This window comes from Neovison vison, chromosome 13 (genome assembly GCF_020171115.1).
Source record: "Neovison vison isolate M4711 chromosome 13, ASM_NN_V1, whole genome shotgun sequence".
Classification (NCBI taxonomy): Eukaryota; Metazoa; Chordata; class Mammalia; order Carnivora; family Mustelidae; genus Neogale; species Neogale vison.
Genome location: NC_058103.1, coordinates 151,781,404 through 151,800,686, shown reverse-complemented (window position 1 = coordinate 151,800,686; position 19,283 = coordinate 151,781,404). Strand labels below are relative to the sequence as shown.

The window sequence follows — 19,283 nt, the reverse complement described above, 5'->3', positions numbered from 1 at the left end:
GTTTATAGCAGCAATGTCCACAGTAGCCAAACTGTGGAAAGAACCTAGATGCCCATCCACAGATGAATGGATCAAGATGTGTCTACACACACAATGGAATACTGTGCAGCCATCGGAAGAAATCTTGCCACTGTGACGACGTGGGTGGAACGAGAGGGTGTCACGCTGAGCGACGTAAGTCAGTCGGAGAAAGACAACTATCTTGTGATCTCCCCGACATGAGGAATTTGAGAAACAAGACCGGGTCATAGGGGAAGGCGGGGAAATGAAACAAGATGAAACCAGAGAGAGAGACAAACCTTAAGAGACAGTTGATCTCAGGAAACAGGGTTGCCAGCATGGAGGGGCTGGTAGGGAGGGACGGGGTGTCTGGATGCTGGAGACTGGGGGACGGAGTGTGTTATGGCGAGTGCTGGGTGTTGTGTGAGACCCTTCACAGACCTGCACCCCCGAAACAAGTGATAAATACGTCTTGTGTTAATTAAAAAATAATAAAAAAGGAATTGAAAATGGGAAACGAGAAACGAGAGGTGAAGCGGATCTTGGTTTCAGACGTCGAGCGCTGAGCGCGGCAGGGCGGCCCCAGCAGGACGGGCGGCCTCACCTCTGTGGGGGCGCGTGTAGGGAGGAGGGGAAGAGTGGCAGCCGCGGGGCCCCGGGGTGGGGGTGGGGGGCCGTGGGGGGGCCGTGGGGCCTGTGTCTCCGGCGGGACTGGCCTGCACTCCCTCTCGTGGGTGACTGCTCCAGCCTCAGCACGAGCGAGGAGCGCTGCCCCCTGGTGACCCCCTGGTGACCACCCTGCCCCGCCGTCCAGGAGTTCTACAGGTTCGAGAGGTCGGTTCTCAAAGTCAGACGAGACACTGATCTGCTGTGACCTCGGATCTCTCCAGAGCCCAGGGCCGGGCCCATTTGGGGGGCACCTGCTCCGGTGGAGGCTGGCACCCCGAATGCCCCGAAACGATGCCCCCCTCGCTCCCAAGTCCTTGGGGCTTCGCTCAGCCCTTTCTGGTGGGGGATCTGCCCCAGGAGCCCTTCGATTCTGAGCGGGGGACAGCTGCCAGGGCCTCCTCCCTTCCCCTCTGCGTGTGCCCTTCTTTCTGCCCTGAGCCTGCTTCAAGAGCGCCCGGACCAGCCCGCTGGCTGTCCCTGACCCCGTCCTCTGGTCCCCCAGGAGGGCTCCGCCAGGCAGACTGTGTCCCCCGCTCCCAGCACAGTTGCCGGCTTCACTGCGCAGGCGTGTGGGAGGCCGTGCAGGGTTCCCAGAATCGTGTGTGTTTGCACACTCGACGGAGCGGCTCTCGCCAACGTTACACTACTTCCTTGGAAATCTTTGAGTCACCTACCCAGGACCATGGGGAGAAAACAATGATTTCTTCAATATCACCCTCCAGAAACAGCCCTGGAGCAGCCAGGGTTTTGGTGAGTCACAGGCGGAGGCCGGGCACATCCCAGGGACGTGGCAGGACTGTGGAAGGTTTGAGGAATTCTTGCGAAGAACCGTAAACCCTGGAAAGGCAGTAGAACCCCAGGGCCGGGAGCGGCGTGGGAGCTGGGCTCCTCACCTACTGATTTGTGACGGGGGACGTCGCTGAACCAGCCTGTTCCTCAGTTTCCCCATCTAAAGACAGGTCCTGACAGAGGCCTGCTCACGGGGTCTGGCAGTGACCCTGGCAGCTGAGTGCGTCAGGGCGCAGGGCCGAGGGAAGCCGCTGCGGTCTGGAGGGGGAGGACCTGCATCGGCCTCGTCCCAGGCCACGCGCTGGCTGGTCCGGGGCCCTCGGATAAGGGCGACAGGGGAGGGAGTCCTGGTCCTCCCCGCGCCTTTCCCCCTGCGCCTGGCCCCGGGTTAGGGGGCCCCGGGACTTCCCTGCAGCGGGGGACCCTCTCCCTCCCTGTCCCCCACGGTGGCCGTCCCCCAGGGGCCCCGACTACCTCCATCAGTCCCTGCGGATGGGCAGACGCAGCTTCCAGCCCACACTCGTGTGTTGCTGTTCGGAGCTAAAGGCAAGTACGAAAGGGTTAAAGCTGCGCTGGGAGTTGAAAACTGTCGGTGGGTGAAGTGGTGGCTTTGGGGCATCAGGGGAACCTTGCGCTCAGCTTGACGGCGTGGAACCCTTGCGTGGTGTTTCCTGCTGGCGCCGGAGGACCCCGGGGTTGTGCCAACCGGAGGCGCTCACAGCCTTGTTCAGGTCTTAGTTCATAGGGCACGGGGAGCCCCGTTCTAAGGATGACTGGGGTGAGCGTGTTGGCTGGCGCCGGGGTTTTAGGGAGGTCGGGCCCCTGCCCCACTGCTGTTGTGGCTCGGATCCCGCAGCCAGAAACACTGGGCTGTGCCGCGCTCATGCTCGCGGTCCCCAAGCTCATCTGGGAACCCGATCCCCGGTGTGAGGGCATCAGGAGAGGGCCTGTGGGGTGCCCGGGGTGCACTGGGGCCCACAGGGCAGCAGGACGTGGGCCCTCGCCCCACCGTGCTGCCCTGGGACGCTGAGCAGTGCAGGTCTGTGGTGTCCGTAACCGCTCCAGTGGACGAGCCGCCGGTTTGCCTGCGAAGTCTTGAGCGGTGCCGCGGCGTCTTTAAGAAAATCACCCCGACCTTGAAGGGACAGTTTGGACGTCAACGGGGGGAGGAGGGCGAGCTGTTCTCTCCCATCTTACTGCGAACGGCACGCGGTGCTGGTGGCTCGCAGACCCTGTCCCGGAGCCGCTGGGACCCCACGGGGAAGGGCTGTCGTTCCCATTCTGGGGCTCAGAGCGGGACCCGGTTTGAATCTCGGAGCCGTCACCTTGTCGGCGTCTACCTGGGAGGGGCAGGCGACGGTGCCCCCCCGGGCCGTGGTTTGTGGGTCACGCGTGTGGCAGAGCGTGTGGGTCCACCTCTGCCTCCGCCTGCCCGAGGTGGTCAAGGACACAGCTGAGCTGGGGTCGGAGCCCGCCCACCCCGAGACCCACGCCACGGCCTGCCGTCCCGTGTTCGGGGACGGCCGACCTGAGCAGGCCCCGTGCGCCAGCCCGATCGCCGGCCGCTCCCGGCTGCAGGTGGGGGTGTGAGCTCCGTCTCTGGGCCTCCCCTGCACGTTCCCCAGGCCCAGACCACGCATGCAGGGGCCACCAGGAGCCAGACTGGTGACCCCACGGGCGTGTGACGGTGGTGAGTGCGTCAGGACACTTACCCAGCGTGGGGACTCACCCCGGGGGCCGTCGGCCACCCACCCAGCAAGCCGGACCTGCCTGTCTTCCTGGGAATGTCGTCACTTGGCTGAAAATCGCCAGTCTCGGGAACGTCGCGGTGCGGGCCGACTGCGACATCGGTCAGCCGACGCGGAAAGCAGGCAGGGCCCCTTCGAGGTAGGCCCCTCACCTCAGTGCCCCCAAGCGAGAACCGACAACCCAGAAGGAAGCTGCTCTGATTTGTGTACGCCTGTCCATCCATGTCGCTCGCTCTCTCACGCACACACACACACACACACACACACACACACGTCTGGGGAGGGGAAGGGGGAGGGGGAGGGGCTCCACACTTTCAGGACTGGGGCCGCCCAGGGGCTTCATCTCCGCACCCAGAAGGGCGGCTTCTGTGCACGGACACAGCTGTCCGGAGGCCGGGGACTGGGAGGAGGTGCCCGCCCCCGCCCCCGCCCCCCTGTGCCCCTCCACACTCCCCGCACTACCCCTGCCCCCAGCCCCGGGGGCCGGCGTCCACGTGCTCGAGGTTGCTTTGCAGGTGGCGCCCACTTGTTCTGAAGGGGAAGTTCCTCTGGTGACGAGCGCGGCACTTCCCACGGACGCTGCTTCCCAGGGATGCGCTCACGCCGCTTCCTCTCCCGGGACCACAGCTGGTGCCCTGGGCCACAGCCTCGGGTTCCCCTCTGCAGACTGGGCCACCTTGCACCGGAGGACAGCGGGGGTCGTGTCACGGGAGCCCCCGCCCTGGGCTTTCCACACACTCCTCCCGTGGAGGGGAGTGTCCTCTCTGTCCTCCGTGGAGGCCCCCTCATCCCTCCTCCCTCGGCTTGAATGTCTTCCCATCCGCAGAGCCCCCGGGGTCCTGGCGGCAGAGCGGGCGCCCGTCTGTCTCGGGGGCGTCCTGGGCAAACCCTCCAACACTCCTCCCGGACTGTGGTTTTTCGATACCGTTCACCTACCGTGAACCCCCTTCTCCCGCACACAGCGCACATGAAGTTCAGCAGAGGCACAGACCGTCACCACGGTCGGATTCCAGAACATTCTCAGACCCCCAACGAGAGCCCAGACCCAGAAGCAGTCCCTCCCCGACCCTGCCTACCCCCGCCCCCGGCAGCTACCAGTCTCCTTCCGTTTCTGCGGCTTTGCCTGTTTAGGACGTTTCACACGGATGGAAGTAGACAGTACGTGGTCTTTCGTGCGTGGCTCCTTTGGCCGAGGGCAGTGTTTCCAGAATTCACCCTGTGGCAGCCGGTGTCAGCGGTCATTGCTCTGAATCACAGCCATCGCCGCACAGACCTCATCGGTGCATCTGCTTCGGGAGACGGACACGTGCTTGTTTCCACGTCTCGGCAGCTGCGAGCGGAGCCGCTCTGAGGACGCGTCTACGCCCCCGGGAGGACGTGGTCTCCGTCGTCGGAGCGGGATTCCTGGGTCACACGGTGAGACTGTTTCTACCTCTTTTTTTTTTTTTCAATTTTTACAAAGATTTTATCTATTCATTTGACTGACAGAGAGATCACAAGTAGGCAGAGAGGCAGGCGCGGAGAGGGAGAAGCAGGCTCCCCGCGGAGCAGAGAGCCCGATGCGGGGCTCGATCCCAGGACCCTGAGATCAGGACCTGAGCCGAAGGCAGAGGCTTAACGCACGGAGCCCCCCAGGCGCCCCTAAAAGTTAGAAAAGAGTGGATGATGATTTAGGTCCGGTCACTGCTCCGATAGCCGCCCACTTTCGTAGCCCCTTTTACTGAAGCCCAGCTCGCCACCTGTGCGTCCCGAGGTCTCATTCTGTGGCTCGGGGACACGGAGCTGCCGGTTCCGAGCTGGGGGCGCCGTGCAGCGCGGACACCCGTCCCGTCGCTCGTTGGAGTTTCCTTAACCACCTTGGCCTCGTTCTCTCAGACAAATAGCAAAGTATCCAGCTACTGCACTGACCTTTGTCTGGAAAAGCCCCGACGGGGCTCGGCGGCTCTGTGAGGGCCTCCCCCGCGCGAAGGCGGCCGCTCGCCCTGTTCAAGCTCTGCCTTCGCTCCGACACCCGTTGTTCTCTCGAATGCACACTTGTTTTCTGGTGGGGACTCTTGGCCACTGGATGTGTTGCAGTCACGGGACGTGTTTTTTCCTGGGTTTTGTTGACTGTGTTTTCTGTGTCTGGTCACCAGCGCCTTCTGGACTTCATCAGACCCTCTTGGGGGTCTCTAAGCCACGGAGTCACACCGTCCGCAGACGCCGGGCGGGTCTACCCCCATGCTGGCGCGGCCGGACCTTGCAGGTGGGTGTCAAGCAACCGTGCAGGTCCCGGGCCTGTGTGTCCCGCGTCAGCCTTCAGGGCCGCTGACCGAGGGTCTAGGCATCTACGTGTCAAGGAACATGCCTGTGTTTCACAACTCTTTGTCTGTGCTGCCGTGTCGAATGTGACTGGAATTTTCCAACAGATTAAAACCATGCAGTTATTTTCTAAGTGAACTTTATCACAAAAACTTTTTTTTTTTTTTTTAAAGATTTTATTTATTTATTTGTCAGAGAGAGAGAGGGAGAGAGAGCATGAGCACAGGCAGACAGAGAGGCAGGCAGAGGCAGAGGGAGAAGCAGGCTCCCTGCCAAGCAAGGAGCCCGAAGTGGGACTCGATCCCAGGACGCTGGGATCATGACCCGAGCCGAAGGCAGCCGCTTAACAACTGAGCCACCCAGGCGCCCCCAAAAAACTTTTTTTTTTCTTTTCCAAATGTTGCTAAGCCTTTAGTTGTCCCAGAGGCCCGAGTGACACGAGAGCCTTCCCCTGAAGGGAACTGTGAAGTTTAGGACAAAGCAGAGCCCCAGCTTGGCCTGCGGACCCCGCTCCCGGAGCCCAGATGCCGCGGGGCCGCCTTCAGCATGGATGCCCAGAGCTCCTGGGACGGAAGGGGTGGCGGGAGCCGGCGGGGGCATAGGGCACGTTCAGGGGAGGGTTGGTGAGGACGGGGTGGGCAGTCCTGGGCAGAGGGCCCGTGTGTGGGGATGGAGGCCGCACAGGCAAGTCCAAGCTTCCAGGCTGACGTCTGGGTCTGGATCCTGACTGTCGAGCCTGGCACGTCTCCCCCACCACCCCCGGGACGCAACCCTCCAAGCTGTCGGCGCCCGCCTGCTCCTCCTCCCGGGCGTCTCTGGCGGACCGTGACCCCTGCGCCCACACCATCCTTCCCGCCAGGCAGCCCCTGGACGCCGCCCTCCCAGGGGCCAGCCGGCCCGACTCCCGTGGGGCCCAGCACACACACAGGCTTGGCCCGGGGAGGAGTTTACCACGTGTTTATTGGATAAACATCACAGAAACGATGGCCGTGGGCGCTCTCCACTCAGGAGAAGCGGCCCCTGTGGGAAATCAGGAATATTCTCGGCCATGTGGGTTCGATGAGTTAAAGGCACGTTTAAGGCACAGCTGGCGGCCGCCTTCCCGTCGGAAGCCACGGGGAGGCTTGTTGCTGGGGGGACGGGGGCCGACTCCTCTTCCTCATTTCCTCACGGCCTCCGGCCCGACGGGGGCGAGGGTCCCCCTTCCTTCAGGGCAGGACTTCCACCGTGCGCCCCGCGCCGGCCGGTGGCTGCTCACACCAGGGGGATGGGGTAGGAGGCGCAGGCTGCCAGGCCGCACATGTTCTTTCCGCGTTCGATGAGGAAGTACCTGGGCGGGCAGAGCGAGCTGGGACCTGGCCGGGCTCCGTCCCCGCTGTCCTCTCTGCGGGGCTCTGCTGCCCCCCGACCTGACTCCAGGGCCGAGGGCCAGGAAACGATGGCCTGACTCGGAACAGCTTTCCCTCCCCTCCCTCTGGCTGCCACACTGTGTGCACTCCCACAGTCCCTACAATTTACCGGGGCTCCCTCTCAGCCCCATGCGGCGGAACCCCTCGAGGCTGTGCACCAGGGTCCCCCGTTCCAGCCCCTGGCCCCAGGGTCCACGGGAAGCACGTGGTTTGATCTCAGCTGCCCTGCCCTCCCCGCTGCCCGCTCCGTCCCGCAGGGCTGGCTCCGGGCTGAGCCGCCCAGTGACCCTTCTGGGACAACGGACCCCGTTCCCGACACGGTTATCGTTGGGATGTGGGGCCCAGGACAGGAGAGGCTGGCACGGGGGTGTCTCAGGGGTGTGGGGGTTCAGCCTCGGGCTCCTCCCCCAGGGCTCCATGGGGGGCCCGGCTGAACCCGGCTCACACGCCATGTGCGTAAGCGGGAGAGGACCCCCCAGGCCCCCAGACCTGAGCGATGATGCCCCCCCACCGAGCGCGGGGCCCAGAAGCTGCTTACCCGTTCATCCCCCACTGGGGACCCCAAGAGTTCTTCACGATCCAGTAGGGTATCCCGTTTTGCTCTCCGTACCCGACAGCCAGGACCGCGTGGTTTACTTTATCCGGAGTTTTATGACAGGAAGTGCTGGGAATGGGGACACAGGAAGGAGGCTGCACCCGGAGGGCTCGGCCCCTCCCCGCCCCCCCCAAGGCTCTGACGGGAAGCTGTGTCTGGTGGGGAGTGGCCTGCGGAGGCCGCCCATGTGTGGCCCTGACCGAGGGCTGAGGTGCCCCCAGGAGGGGGTCTGCCCAGCAGGAATGGGGGTCCCTGGGAGGACCCCTCAGTGTGGTGGCGGCGGCCCATTGGGGGTGGGGCTGTTTCCCTGGGAAATGAGCTTGGAGAAGGAAGGCCCCAATCGCCAGGGCCCCCCACCCAGCTGACCCTGGACCCGGGGGCGCGGGGGACGCAGGCGCGGCAGAGGCCGGCACGGCCAGAGAGCTTGGCACGGAATACACACTGGCGGGGGCAGCACAAGGACACGCGGGCGAGCGCACACTTCCGGGTGGCGGGTCTCGGGCAGCACGGGACGGGGAGGACCCTCCGCGGGACAGGCCTGGGACTCGGGGGCTGCACTCATGATGCGGGACAGGTGAGTGCCCGGGGGTCGAGCGGGAGGCACGCCCGTTCCAGAACCGCGGTGGGGAAGCCCCCAGCCCGGACCCCGGGAGCGGCTCCTCCGTCCTCCTGCCCTCCCACCTGCTACTCACAACGGAGGTGGCCGCGGCCCTGCAGGCGGGTCCTCCCGCCCTCCTCGCCTGGCCAGGCGGCCGTGGGGTCAACACGAGGGGTGTGGGGGGCCAGCCCTGCCCAGCCCAGGGTCGCTATAGGGACCCCGGCTCACCTGGAGTAGATGCCTTTCCTGTACATCATGAAGTCGCTGGTGACCTCGAAGGCGAAGCTCACGGGGTTGTACAGGGCCACAGCTTCCACCATGGCCTCCTCGTCATTCTGCGACACACAGCCCCCCCCCCGTCACCGCTGCCCCTGCCCCTGCTGCCCCCGCCCCCAAGGACGGCCCTTTGCCCTGAGGCAGGGATGGGCGCCCAGAAGGAAGGGAGAGAGGGCTGTGTCCACCGGGCAGCCGCCCCCTCCTCAGAGCAGGTGCGGGGCAGTGTGGAGTGGACAGGCTCCTCTGGGTTCCTTATGGGGCTACGGGTCCCTCCTCCGAAACCTGGCCCCCCTGTGACCTCCCCTGCCGTGCCGGTCTGCAGGCCCTCTCTTCCCAGGGACACCCCTGCCCCCACAGAGCCCCCTGTGGTCCCCCCTGCCCTGCCCCCAACACCCCTGCCCCCACAGAGCCAGCAAAGTCAACCAATCTGTCCCCCTGGTGGCGTCCTAGACGGAGCACAGCCACACTTGCTGACGGCCCCGGCACGCGGGAGCCTGAACGGCACACTCGGGGCTGTGGGTTACTGCAGCGTAACCCCGCATTCCCGTGCGATGAGTTTGCATTCAGTCCCTTCCACACATGCCGCCATCACACACGTGTTCACAGCCTCCCCCGCCGGGTGGCCCAGATGCTGCGTTTCACAAGGGAGAACACGGACCCGACCGGAGCCTGCCCAGACCCAGGTCTGAGCCCGACTGCCCGGTGCTCGCCCTGCACTCTGTCCCTGCCGCCTGCTGCCTCGGGACCCCACGATCGTCCGAGACCTTCCAGTCCCGGCGACCTGCCGCGCCCACTGGCCATCCGACAGCAGTGGACGCCGGGCTTCTTGCAGGAGCACATGACCCGTCACGGAAGGCGCGTTACTCACGATGGTGATGTTGGCCACGTCCTTCACGAAAGCGATGGCCTTGCTGGGCTGGAACTTGCAGTCACTGTCCTGTCCAGGGGCACAAATCAGGGAGGCTTGGCCCCGGGCTGAGACCTCGGGCCTACCCCGTGCCGTCCGGCGATGTCGGCGGACCCGAAGGGCTGAGTGTGGGGCCAGGTGATGGGGTCACTCAGAAAGGGGTCAGAGTCATCCTTGTTCTCAAGGCGCTCACAGGGGCAACATGGCCTGGCTCTGGCTTCCGTGGAGGGGGCTCGCGGAGCCTGGGGGACTGGTGAGAACTGTAGGTGGGCGGGAGCCAGCCCAGCGGGCAAAGGGAGCATTAGTCTCTGGGCGCGGACGTGCGCAGTCACCAGGCAGGTGCAGAGCAGGCACACGGGGGCAGAGGATGTGCCCCTGAGACAGGAGAGAAGGTGGGGATGGCCAGAGGCGTGGCCTGGTGTCTGGGAGTGAGCCAGCAGCTGGGCTGGAGCCCAGGATGTATGGGGGCGGCACAAGGCAGGTGAGTGGTCAGAGCGAGGTCCGGGAGGCCAAGTGGCGGCCCCGGGAGAGCGGGATGAAGGAGGCAGGGTCACGGACGGACCGAAGGAGCAGGTGCGGGTCTCTGAGGGCTGACGGGCAGAACTCAAGGGAGGGTCCGGACCACCCCAGACTGTGGCCAGCAGGTTCTGTGGGGGCCGGTGAGGCTCATTAGCAAGGGGAAATGCTGGTGGAACCGTGGATTTGGGGGGAGAGACAGGGCCGTGGACAGGCCGGGGTGAGGCGACAACAGGCCTGGGACAGAGAGGGTGCAGGTGCTGGGAGGCGCGGTCAGCATGAGAGTGACCGCACGGGCAGTGCTGATGGGTGGGGAGGGCGGTGGACGCTGGTCCCTCGGTGCACCCGGCAGGAGGGCACCCAGGAGAACGGGAGCCACAGCGAGCCAAGGAGACGAAGAGCGAACCAGGGGACGGTTCTGGTGGGAGGGGCTGCGCTGCAGCTCACGGGGACCAGGAGGACGGTGCTGGGCAGCCCCGCAGGCCGAGGCCGTGAAGCCGCAGCTGTCCGGGATTACCTGGCCCTTGTAGGGGTAGCTGTCTTCCCCCATGATGCCCTTGTTGTAGCGGATGTACTCGAAGGCCTGGCTGGGGAGGCCCCTGCAAGAAGCACAGACACGCCCCCTGTGCTGGCCCGGGTCGTGGCGGCTGCCGGGGCTGGAGGTCTTGACCGGGGCCGCACCCCACAGACCCGGGAGAGACACTGGAGTTTCCGGAAAGCCGCATGGACCCGCCCAGCAACGGGGATTCACCACCACTGGGCCCCGACCAGCAGGCCCTCGACAGACATGCCTGCCGACCCCTCACGTCCACCCTGCGGGGCCGATGCCGTCATTTCTTGGGGCTCAAAAAGGCTGAAGGACTTGCCCAGGGCCACTCAGCAGACCGCAGCAGACTGCTCTAGGGCAGCAGGACAGGGCAGCGGTGGGGCAGGTCTGTGGCTAGACCGGATGGGGGCGATCTGTGGGCAGGAGAGGGTCTCTGGCCTCCCCCCTCAGGGACGTACCCTTGGCAGCCATGATTGTTGAAGTCCTGGGCACAGTCCACCAGCTGCTGCTCGGCCTGCAGGGGTGCACGGAGGCCGTGAACGGGGGCTCGGGCACCGGGCGCCGAGCCGTCCCTCCAGGCCTGTACCCGGCCCTGACAGCTCCGCGTCAAGATGCCCAGAGGTCAGGGCCCCGAGGACGCCGCCGCGGCCGTCGTGTGGCGGGAGGGGCTGGGTGGCGGGTGAGGGCGCGGCCGCCTCCGTGTCGAGTGCTGCCAGTCCCGGGGCACGGGTGGGGGCTCTCGTGCCCGGGGAGGCTGGCGGGGGCGGCAGCAGACAGGCCCAGTGGGAGACCCTGCTCCCCTGCCCTCACGGCCCTCGCCCAGCACCTTCCCTTGCTCTGGGGATGCACAGGCCCCGGCCCTCTCTCAGGACAGCGGGGGCAGGGCACAGCTCCTAGAGGCCTGACTGCCGGGCTCTGCTCTCTCAAGGCCCCAGGGGCCCAATGCGGACCGGCTGGACCCCCGGGAGCGAGCCCTGGGCTGCCCCCTCAACGGCCTCGTCTCTTTGCAGGAAAGCGTGCGTTCGGTTTCACAGCCACGAGGCAGGGGCGCCTGATTCTGCCGCCTCCCTGCCTGAAGCCCTGAAGGAGCCCGAGGGCCCACCCTGTCCTGTCGGCGGGGGGGAGCAGAGCAGCGACCGCAGCAGCTGACCCCGGTGCCAGAACGCTTACCAGAGACAGCAGCTTCCCAGTCCGGATGGCGATGGCGGACTCCAGGGCCCCCGTGGTGGAGAAGGTCCAGCAGCTGCCGCAGCCGCCCTAGAGAGGCCGGGGTCAGGGTTGGGTTGGACGCGGAGACACCAGGATGCAGGCCCGGAAGAGCCTGCGGCCAGGGCCCTCCGTGTTGTGGCGGAGGTGACCTGCTTCACAGCACCCACCCCGTCCCGGCCCCTCGCGGACCAAGCCCAGCGCCCATCCCGGGGCTGCCTCTGTGTCTGAACGTGACGTCGGCTCCTCTTCTCCCAGGGTTTCTCGGGAGGTCTCACTCACCGAGTCCCGTTTCCCGAGCCGGCTCTGCCACGGCCCCTGCAGCAGCCTCACTCCACCCGCACCTCCTCGAGCCCGACACCTGCCTCGGCCGGGCCCCTCCTCCCGCCGCCGTCCAGGGCCAGGCTCTGGAGCCCACCTGCCCGGTTCCGGTCACTGCTCTGCCACGTGCCAGCTGCGCGAGCCGGGGGGTCCCCTCCCGCCTCCACCCTCTGCTCCGGCATCTGGGGAGCAGGGCCGCGTGCCTGCCTCCCGGGGCCATTCGAGGCCCAGATGCCCACTCATCCGTCCCTTCTCCCGCTCGTTCTGCCTCCCGAATCCCCGTCACCACCCTTCCCTGCCCTCAGGAGGTCCGTGTTCTCAGCCTGCTGGCCTCCTTCCTGGTCTCTTCGTCAGTCCGGGGACAGGCCTGTGCCAGGGTCTCCGAGCGGTCAAGCCGTGGGCCTGGCCCGGCCGAAGGAGGCAGAGCAGGCCGAGTGCCTGGCACTGGACCGGGACAGAGCCCCCCGCTGGAGTCCCCTGTGTCCTGTCTGCTGGACGCTGGGCCACCCCTCACCCTCCTTTGCTCCCGTGACATGAGAAGTCCCCAAGGGCCCAGCAGGCTGACAGAGGGTCCTGCTGCTCTGTGTGCCCCTGATGGTGGCCACGGCGAGATGCCCCACAGGCCTCTGTCCAGCCCCTGCCCCTGGGTGGCCCCTGGGAACATTCCTGACGGACATCCCTGCCTCTCTGCCCAGCAGTGAGTAGGTTCAGGCTTCCTCACTGAAAACCCACTGCTTTAAAGTGTCGCAGGATCCCTGGGGTGCCGGGGGGCTTGGTCAGTTAAATGGCTGACTCCTGACTTCAGCTCACGTCATGATCTCAGGGTCATGAGATCGAGCCCCGGTCAGGCTCCCCACTCAGCAGGAGTCTGCTTGGGATTCTCCCTCTCTCCCAAATACATAATATCTTAAACAAACCCCCAGCCCCAAAAACTGTCCTGAGATTCTTAAATGGTCTAAAAACTATGGCTGGGGAACGGGGAAGAGGGCGGCTCTGTCCCGCCCCGATGCTGGCAGGGGACATTCACGGTGGCTCCGGCGCTGGTGTAAGCGTCCAGCTCTCTCGCGGGCTCCAGGAAACCCCGAGTCTGGGACGATAGGACCCTGTGCCCCGGCTTGAAGGTCAAGGAGAACACGCTTCTCGGGGAGACTTTCAGTGGGAAGGAGGGTTAACCCTGACCTCGCATTTTCTGAGGGTAAGAGGACGGTGGTGTTCTGGAGCAGGCCGCTGCCCGCTGCCTTCTAGGGGAGGGACACAGTGGGCAGGGGGCACTGCGGGTGCTCAGACTGAGAGCAGAGCCAGCCGCCGGGTCCGCAGTTTGTGGGTGCAGAACACGGGACACACGCTGTTCCCTGCGGCCACAGCGCATCTCAACAGCGGGCGTCTCTGCTCACTGAACACCGGCCACCCTCCAGGGGGAAGCCACCAGGAGGGGCCTGGGGCCTCATCTCTGACGGGCACAGGGAGGAGGACGTTTCGGGTGACCCTGAGCCCGGGGGCCAGTGGGAACGGCGAGCACGGGGGTGCCTGTGAGCTGTAGTCCAATACGGGAGGTGTCTCTTCCCCCAGAGCATGGGGGTAAAACCTCCCGCCTTGCCAAGGCAGCGGCAGCCGGAGAGATGACGAGGGAAGGCAGTCGGGGGTCTTCTGGGCTTCGCCTCCCGCTGTGTGGTGTGTGAACGCGGCTATTTTACGGGCAAGGACTAGGGTGGCTGCCCTTACCTGATTTTTCACTGGCGACACGAACTTTCCTTTCTTCCTCCAGTCCACGAAGGGCGGGTAGGGACCGCTCCCCCGAAGGTAGTTACCTCTGGTGGCAGAGCAGTTCTGGAAGGACCGAATACAATTTCAGGGGAACGAAAACTGTTTTGACAGAAAAGTGTGCCCTAAAACAGAGCCATCACGAGAGCACTGGAGAGCCTGTGGCGCTAAGAACCACTGAGCCCCACCTGCCGGGTCAGAAGCTCTGGGAGCCCCGCTCGGGGCTGAGGGCCGGGAGCCCGATTTGACAAGTCAGAACACATTCACCCGCTCGATTTTATCGTCACACAAACAGCGGTGAGTGGAGCGGGACTACTCCCCCACGGTATTTACGGTGGGTCTACCCCAAAAGGCCACCTGTCGTTCACCTGGAATCTACTTCTGTTTCGGAAATTGTTTTAATTGTGCATCTGTATCTCTCCGGCCACCCTACGTTCGGGGCACCCGTGGCTGAGGCCGGGGCGTGGACCGAGGAACCGCTGGGAGCCGCCTCTGGCCCCCCAAAAACCCGGGCCCCCCTGAAGCCAGGCGGGACACCGTCTGGCTGGAAGCCGGGCGGACTCTGCACTTGCCCAAAGGTCCGGGTGGAAAGAGCCAGATTTGCTCGCAGGAAATGACACCTACCTGAGGCTCCGACCAAAGGTACTTGCTTTTTATTTCCTCAAAGCTCAGGTCTGAAAACTGGTTCAGCCCCACTGAAAAAGAGAAGGAAAAACAAAAAAACCAAAAGAGGAAAAGAGGCGCTCAGTGAGGCCGCCCTGAAGAAACAGGGGAAACCAAGACCCCCCAGGCCGACCTGTGTCCTGCTTCCGGCTGCGGCCCCGGCCCCGCACAGTCTCACACGGAATTTACCGAGTGCGCCAAGGCCAGTGCTCTCTGGGCCTCAGAAGTACACACGGCGGGGCTGGTCCAGGGTGTCCTGTGAACCCCGCCACCGCCCAGAGCCCTACCAGCTACACTGAGCCTCAGAGGAGAGCCGCGGGGCCAGAGGCAAGGCCAGCTCGGGGCGGCCCCGGGCCGGGGCTCTGACCGTCCCCCCCCCCCAAGTCCCTGGCGCGCCCGCAGCACGGCGGGCGTCCTTCCAGCCCTGAGACGCGGCGGCGAGGAGCCCGGAGGAAGGGCAAGCCCACGGTACTTTTAAACGTGTGGTTCCCAGCGTTGTGGGCCCTTATCCTCCTCCAGTTGCCGACAAAGGTCTGCAGCCTGTGCTGGTGCTCCTCTGAGCTGTATTTCTTTTGGTGCTAAAACAGAACACAGCGGCGGTAAGTCGCGGAAGCAAGGTCCAGCTCACCGGAGACCGTGCGTTCTCTAAGAGGAGGGACGGAGGCGCTCCTTCCGGGCCCGGTTCTGGAGCCCAGGCCGCGTCAGCACGTAGGACACGGTGGCGGGGCTCGGCTGCGGAAGTCAGGCGGTTACAAAGCCCACGCCCGCCTCCGGGGACCCGCGGGCAGCCGACACCACGGCACCACGCACGCAGGTGCCCGCGGTCGCCCGGAGGTCCCGCAGCCCCTGGTGGAGAGACATATGCCAAGTGCAGGCCGCGTCGGGGCGCGGCTCCACTCTCGGGCGAAACCCCCTTTCGCGAAAGCACGTGCACCCATGTCCTCCAGCTAATTCCGCGCCAGCATGCGGTGTCCCCGAATACAAAGTCTGGACGCGGATCCCAGGCCGGGAAGGCTGCCAGCGGGCTTCATCACCAGGGACAACGGTGCGGAGGGCGCCGACCCAACCGGACCCTGCCCGCTCGGGCCAATTCCCGGTCCCCAAAGCCCCAGAGCCGTGTGGTGGGAAAGCCTCTCCCCCACCCCCCACCCCCGTCTCGGATCCGGCCCCGTCGGGTCCGACGTGCGCAACGGGGCATGAAAAGCGTCAGGAGGCAGCGGAGCACTGACCTGCGCCATCCACGACTTAAAGTGAATTTTCTCTGTGAAAAGAAAGAGAAAAGAAGAACAAAATGAGGCCCAGGCGCCTGGCCACGAAATGGGACCTTCCGCCAAGCAGGCACCTTGGAGCCGATTTGCATCTCAGGAAACGGGGCAACGCGGAAGGCCCTGAAAACGTGTCGTCTGGTGTAGAATGCAGGGGGCCCGGCCGTCCGCGGGGGCGGCGGGAGCGAAGACGACTACGGACAGCGGGCGGGGCCCCCAGCGCCCGCATCTTCGTCTACTGCTGCTCCCACGACGGCACCAGGACGGCTCAGATTCACTGACGTGTGTGTTCAACAGCCGGGTAGCTTTCTGCATGATCTATCTCAGTGCACAGTCAGTTTAAAAACCTAATCCCCGAGGGACAGATACCAAGTTCTTAGACCTCCCGGTGTCCGGTGTCGGGGCCCCCTGTCCGGGCAGAGAGACGGGTCGCAGCGGCGGGCTGGCCGGCTGCTTGTGGATGGGCCCCTGGTGACCTGCCTTGTGTAGTTCTGACTTCTCTAAAACTTCACGCTCAATTTCCACGGCCACAAAGAATGTACTCCAGTTTACGGAAATACTGTCATTTTAATTAAAAATTCAAAAAAAAATTTTTAAGTAGGCTCCACGGCCACTGTGGGGCTTGATCTCACGATCCTAAGATTAAGAGTCGCATGTTGACTAAGCCTGGCACGTGTCCCCTAAACACTGTCACTTTAAAATAAGACGGCCACATCCTCCTCTTGAAGCCAGCCGGGGGGAGCCCGGGCCCCTGGTCCGACACCCAGCGACGGAACACGGACGTCAGGGAGCGAGCATTCACACTGCTGCCCGACTACCCTTTCACACAAACACAGGGGCAAAAAGTAGACACAGAAATTATTCTTACTTCCTGCGAGTCACGCATCTCTGAACATTGTATGAATTCGTCCGGAACTGAATACCCACCGTGAACACCGGGCTGATTAAAGTATTTCAATATATTCTACGTTATGAAAAGTAATGGTCAAACATAAAAAGGAAACTTGTACTGGGAACACATCGCTGAGGCCTGGGGGCTCTGTCGGCCGAGCGTCTGACTCCATTCCGGCTCAGGTCCCGATGTCAGGGTCACGGAGTCGAGGTCAGCCTCGTGCTCAGGGTGGAGTCTGCTCGGGAGTTTCTCTCTCCCTTTGCCTCTGGCCCTCCCCCATCCCCCCACATACTCTCTTTCTAAAATAAAGAAATAAATCTTTAAAAGAAGAAAACAATGCATCTTTTAATAAGGTCAACATTACTTTATGACTAAACCTTCACAGACATACAGATTCATGGGTGAATATTCCCTATTTTTTTAATGGGCCAGCATTAATTCTGGTCTTCGCTTTTTTTTTTTTTTTTTTTAAGATTTGAGAGAGAGACAGCATACGTGAGCGTGCGCGCATAAGTGAGGGGGAGGGTAGGGTCAGCGGGAGAAGCAGGCTCCCCGCTGAGTAGGGAGCCTTGTCCCAGGACCCCGGCATCATGACCTGAGCCGAAGGCAGATGCTTCACGGAGCCACTAGGCGCCCCAGTCTTTGTTTTTTGGCAGGTCAAAGGACTCAGAAATCCTGCTAAATAAGCAGATCCCTAATTACTTATTGCTTCCGGGAACGGGAGGTGATTTTTAGAGCAAGGTTTCTCAATTCCTATGCCTCGAGCACATGACGCCCTGAAACCCCATCAGCTGATCCCTCGGGGAGGTCCTCTCCCTCATTTTCAGTTTCCTTGAAGAACTGATCACAGTTTCGAAGACTATCACCGTCTGTCTTTCTTGCCGCCTCTGATGTGCTCAGAACCACGCTCAGATTTAGGAGGAAAGAGAGGCACAGAGCGGGTTTAGCAGAGGATGTTTGTGAAGGGGCCAGACACGAATCCCCTCTCTGTGTCCACAGTCACTTGGAGTCTCTCTGTGTTTCCCCAGGGGCTCCCCCTGCTCCCCAGGCTGGAGTTCATGCACTCAGCACCCTGATTTCCCTTTGCGGGTCACACATCCATCCTGGGAACCAAGCTGCATCCGTTCACCCCGGGAAAGAAAGGCCCTACCCAGAGTACGATCCTCTGGAGATCGTCGGGTCCCCAATCCCGGTTACCGGGCCCTGCCGCGGCCGATGGCTGCAGAGGAGGACAGACCTCAACCCAGCAGGGTTTCAGGCAACCGGCCAGCCTTCACCTCTGGGATATTTCAAAAGCCACAAGCAGATGACAAGCCTGGACTATTTCCCATTCACAGGAGGTCAGTGGAAGGAAGAGCCGGAGATGCTCCTGGGGACCAGAAGGATCTGCTGGTGGCCCAGGGCCCCGGCCTCAGACAGACCCACTAAATCCACAGGAACTTCTGGAAGGAGGATATTTGTGGATGCCTGGTCTGGGGGACCGGGTGGGTAGCGCGGAGAACGGGGTCGAAAACAACGGCAAGCTGAAAAATGGTTTTCTTTATACTTTGAAAAGATGGAGGAAAACACGGAACATTTGGTAAGACCGGAGACCAACCTGCATTGAAATATCAGGTCCACAAATACAGGTTTTGCGGAAACGGCCTCGCTCCCTGGTTTGCACTCTTTGTGGCTGCTCTCAGTGTGCAGGTGGGGAGCTGCTGTGCACCCCGTGTGGCCCAGAAGGCGAACAATGCTGACCATGGCCCAGCCAGAGAAGGTTCCGGAGCCCTGTTCTGGAGTCAGGATGCCTTTGGCGCCGACACACCCGGGGTGAAGCCGGGGCACTGGGCTTCCCTTACGTTGGGGCCGGCCTGGAGCTGCCCGCCTCCTGCCCCTCAGGTCTGCAAGACTGGGCACCTTTCTTGTACCAGTGAGTAGGGGGGAGGGGATTCTGAACCTCAGTGACCTCCGTCCGTCCTGTCCGCAGGCTGTTCTCTGACAAGCCTTGTCGGTGCCAAGGGTGAGTAGGGCGGTGGTCTTGTGAGCTCAGAGCCTGCGGGTGGGGGCTGAAGATGGGCAGCAGCTGGGAAGGAGGAAGACCCACAGGGAGAGCCTCCAGGCTGGGGGGGGGGCTGCCTAAAGCCCAGCAGGGGAAGGGGTGCAGGGACAGCTGGACCGGGCAGGGTGCACGTGGCCCGAGGGGACTCCTGGTGTCTGAACTCACCCAGGGGCACTTGGGAAAACGCCCTCAGAACAGATGTGGCTCCCGCAACAGTCCAGACAACCCATTTCACAGAAAAACTCTGGCGCCGCCCATGGGGATCCCCAGGGACCTGCCCGAAAGCCCGGAAAGCCCCTGCCACCCTGGCAGGGGTCATCAAAGCCCTCTATGTCCCCAGGCTGCGCGAGGACGCAGCGGGGGCTGCGGGCTTCTCTGGCATTCCAGGCCCTGCAGCCGCCTGCGCCGGTGGGACCCCGGACCCCCTCACCTCCCCCGCTCCCAACCCCCCCTTCCTCGGGTCGTGCAAGACGCCGATGGACACCTCCCCCTCCTCCCGACCCCTCCTGTAAGGCGGCTCACCCTCCCGGGTCCCCACGCGCGGAGGCCCCTGTCGTGGGGCCGCGGAAAGGCCCTGCCCCGCTGCGCGCAGCCGGGTGACCCCCACCCCGCAGTCCTCCAAGGACCGAGCCGCCCGGCGAGGCTCTTTTCCCGCGGCGCCCCCTCCCCGTACCTAAGGAGCTCGCGTAGACGTCGGTGGCGTAGCAGGCCCGGGGTCCCAGGAGCCCCTCGGCCAACCACAGCAGCAGCCACAAGAACCACATCCTGGCGGCTCGGCC

General features: G+C 63.7%; 1 protein-coding gene across 1 annotated transcript; it reads right to left on the bottom strand.

Moving 5' to 3' along the window:
• Positions 1 to 6,738: 6,738 nt before the first annotated feature.
• Positions 6,739 to 19,283, bottom strand: CTSH (cathepsin H). The gene is made up of 12 exons (XM_044230586.1): positions 19,178 to 19,283; positions 15,536 to 15,567; positions 14,779 to 14,884; positions 14,268 to 14,338; positions 13,605 to 13,709; positions 11,526 to 11,612; positions 10,814 to 10,869; positions 10,326 to 10,407; positions 9,254 to 9,322; positions 8,338 to 8,444; positions 7,455 to 7,580; positions 6,739 to 6,837 (listed from the first exon to the last, which is right to left on the bottom strand). The coding sequence occupies exons 1-12, from the start codon at positions 19,266 to 19,268 to the stop codon at positions 6,762 to 6,764; spliced, it is 1,008 nt and encodes a 335-aa protein (XP_044086521.1). The 5' UTR covers positions 19,269 to 19,283; the 3' UTR covers positions 6,739 to 6,761.

Excerpts from the sequence above, each read along its gene's own strand:
- CTSH (XM_044230586.1), bottom strand. The coding sequence starts at position 19,268 with ATGTGGTTCTTGTGGCTGCTGCTGTGGTTGGCCGAGGGGCTCCTGGGA. Across the intron at positions 10,870-11,525 it reads CTGGGAAGCTGCTGTCTCTG|GCCGAGCAGCAGCTGGTGGA; the intron begins GTAAGCGTTCTG and ends GCACCCCTGCAG. Across the intron at positions 9,323-10,325 it reads GCTACCCCTACAAGGGCCAG|GACAGTGACTGCAAGTTCCA; the intron begins GTAATCCCGGAC and ends GCCCCTGGACAG.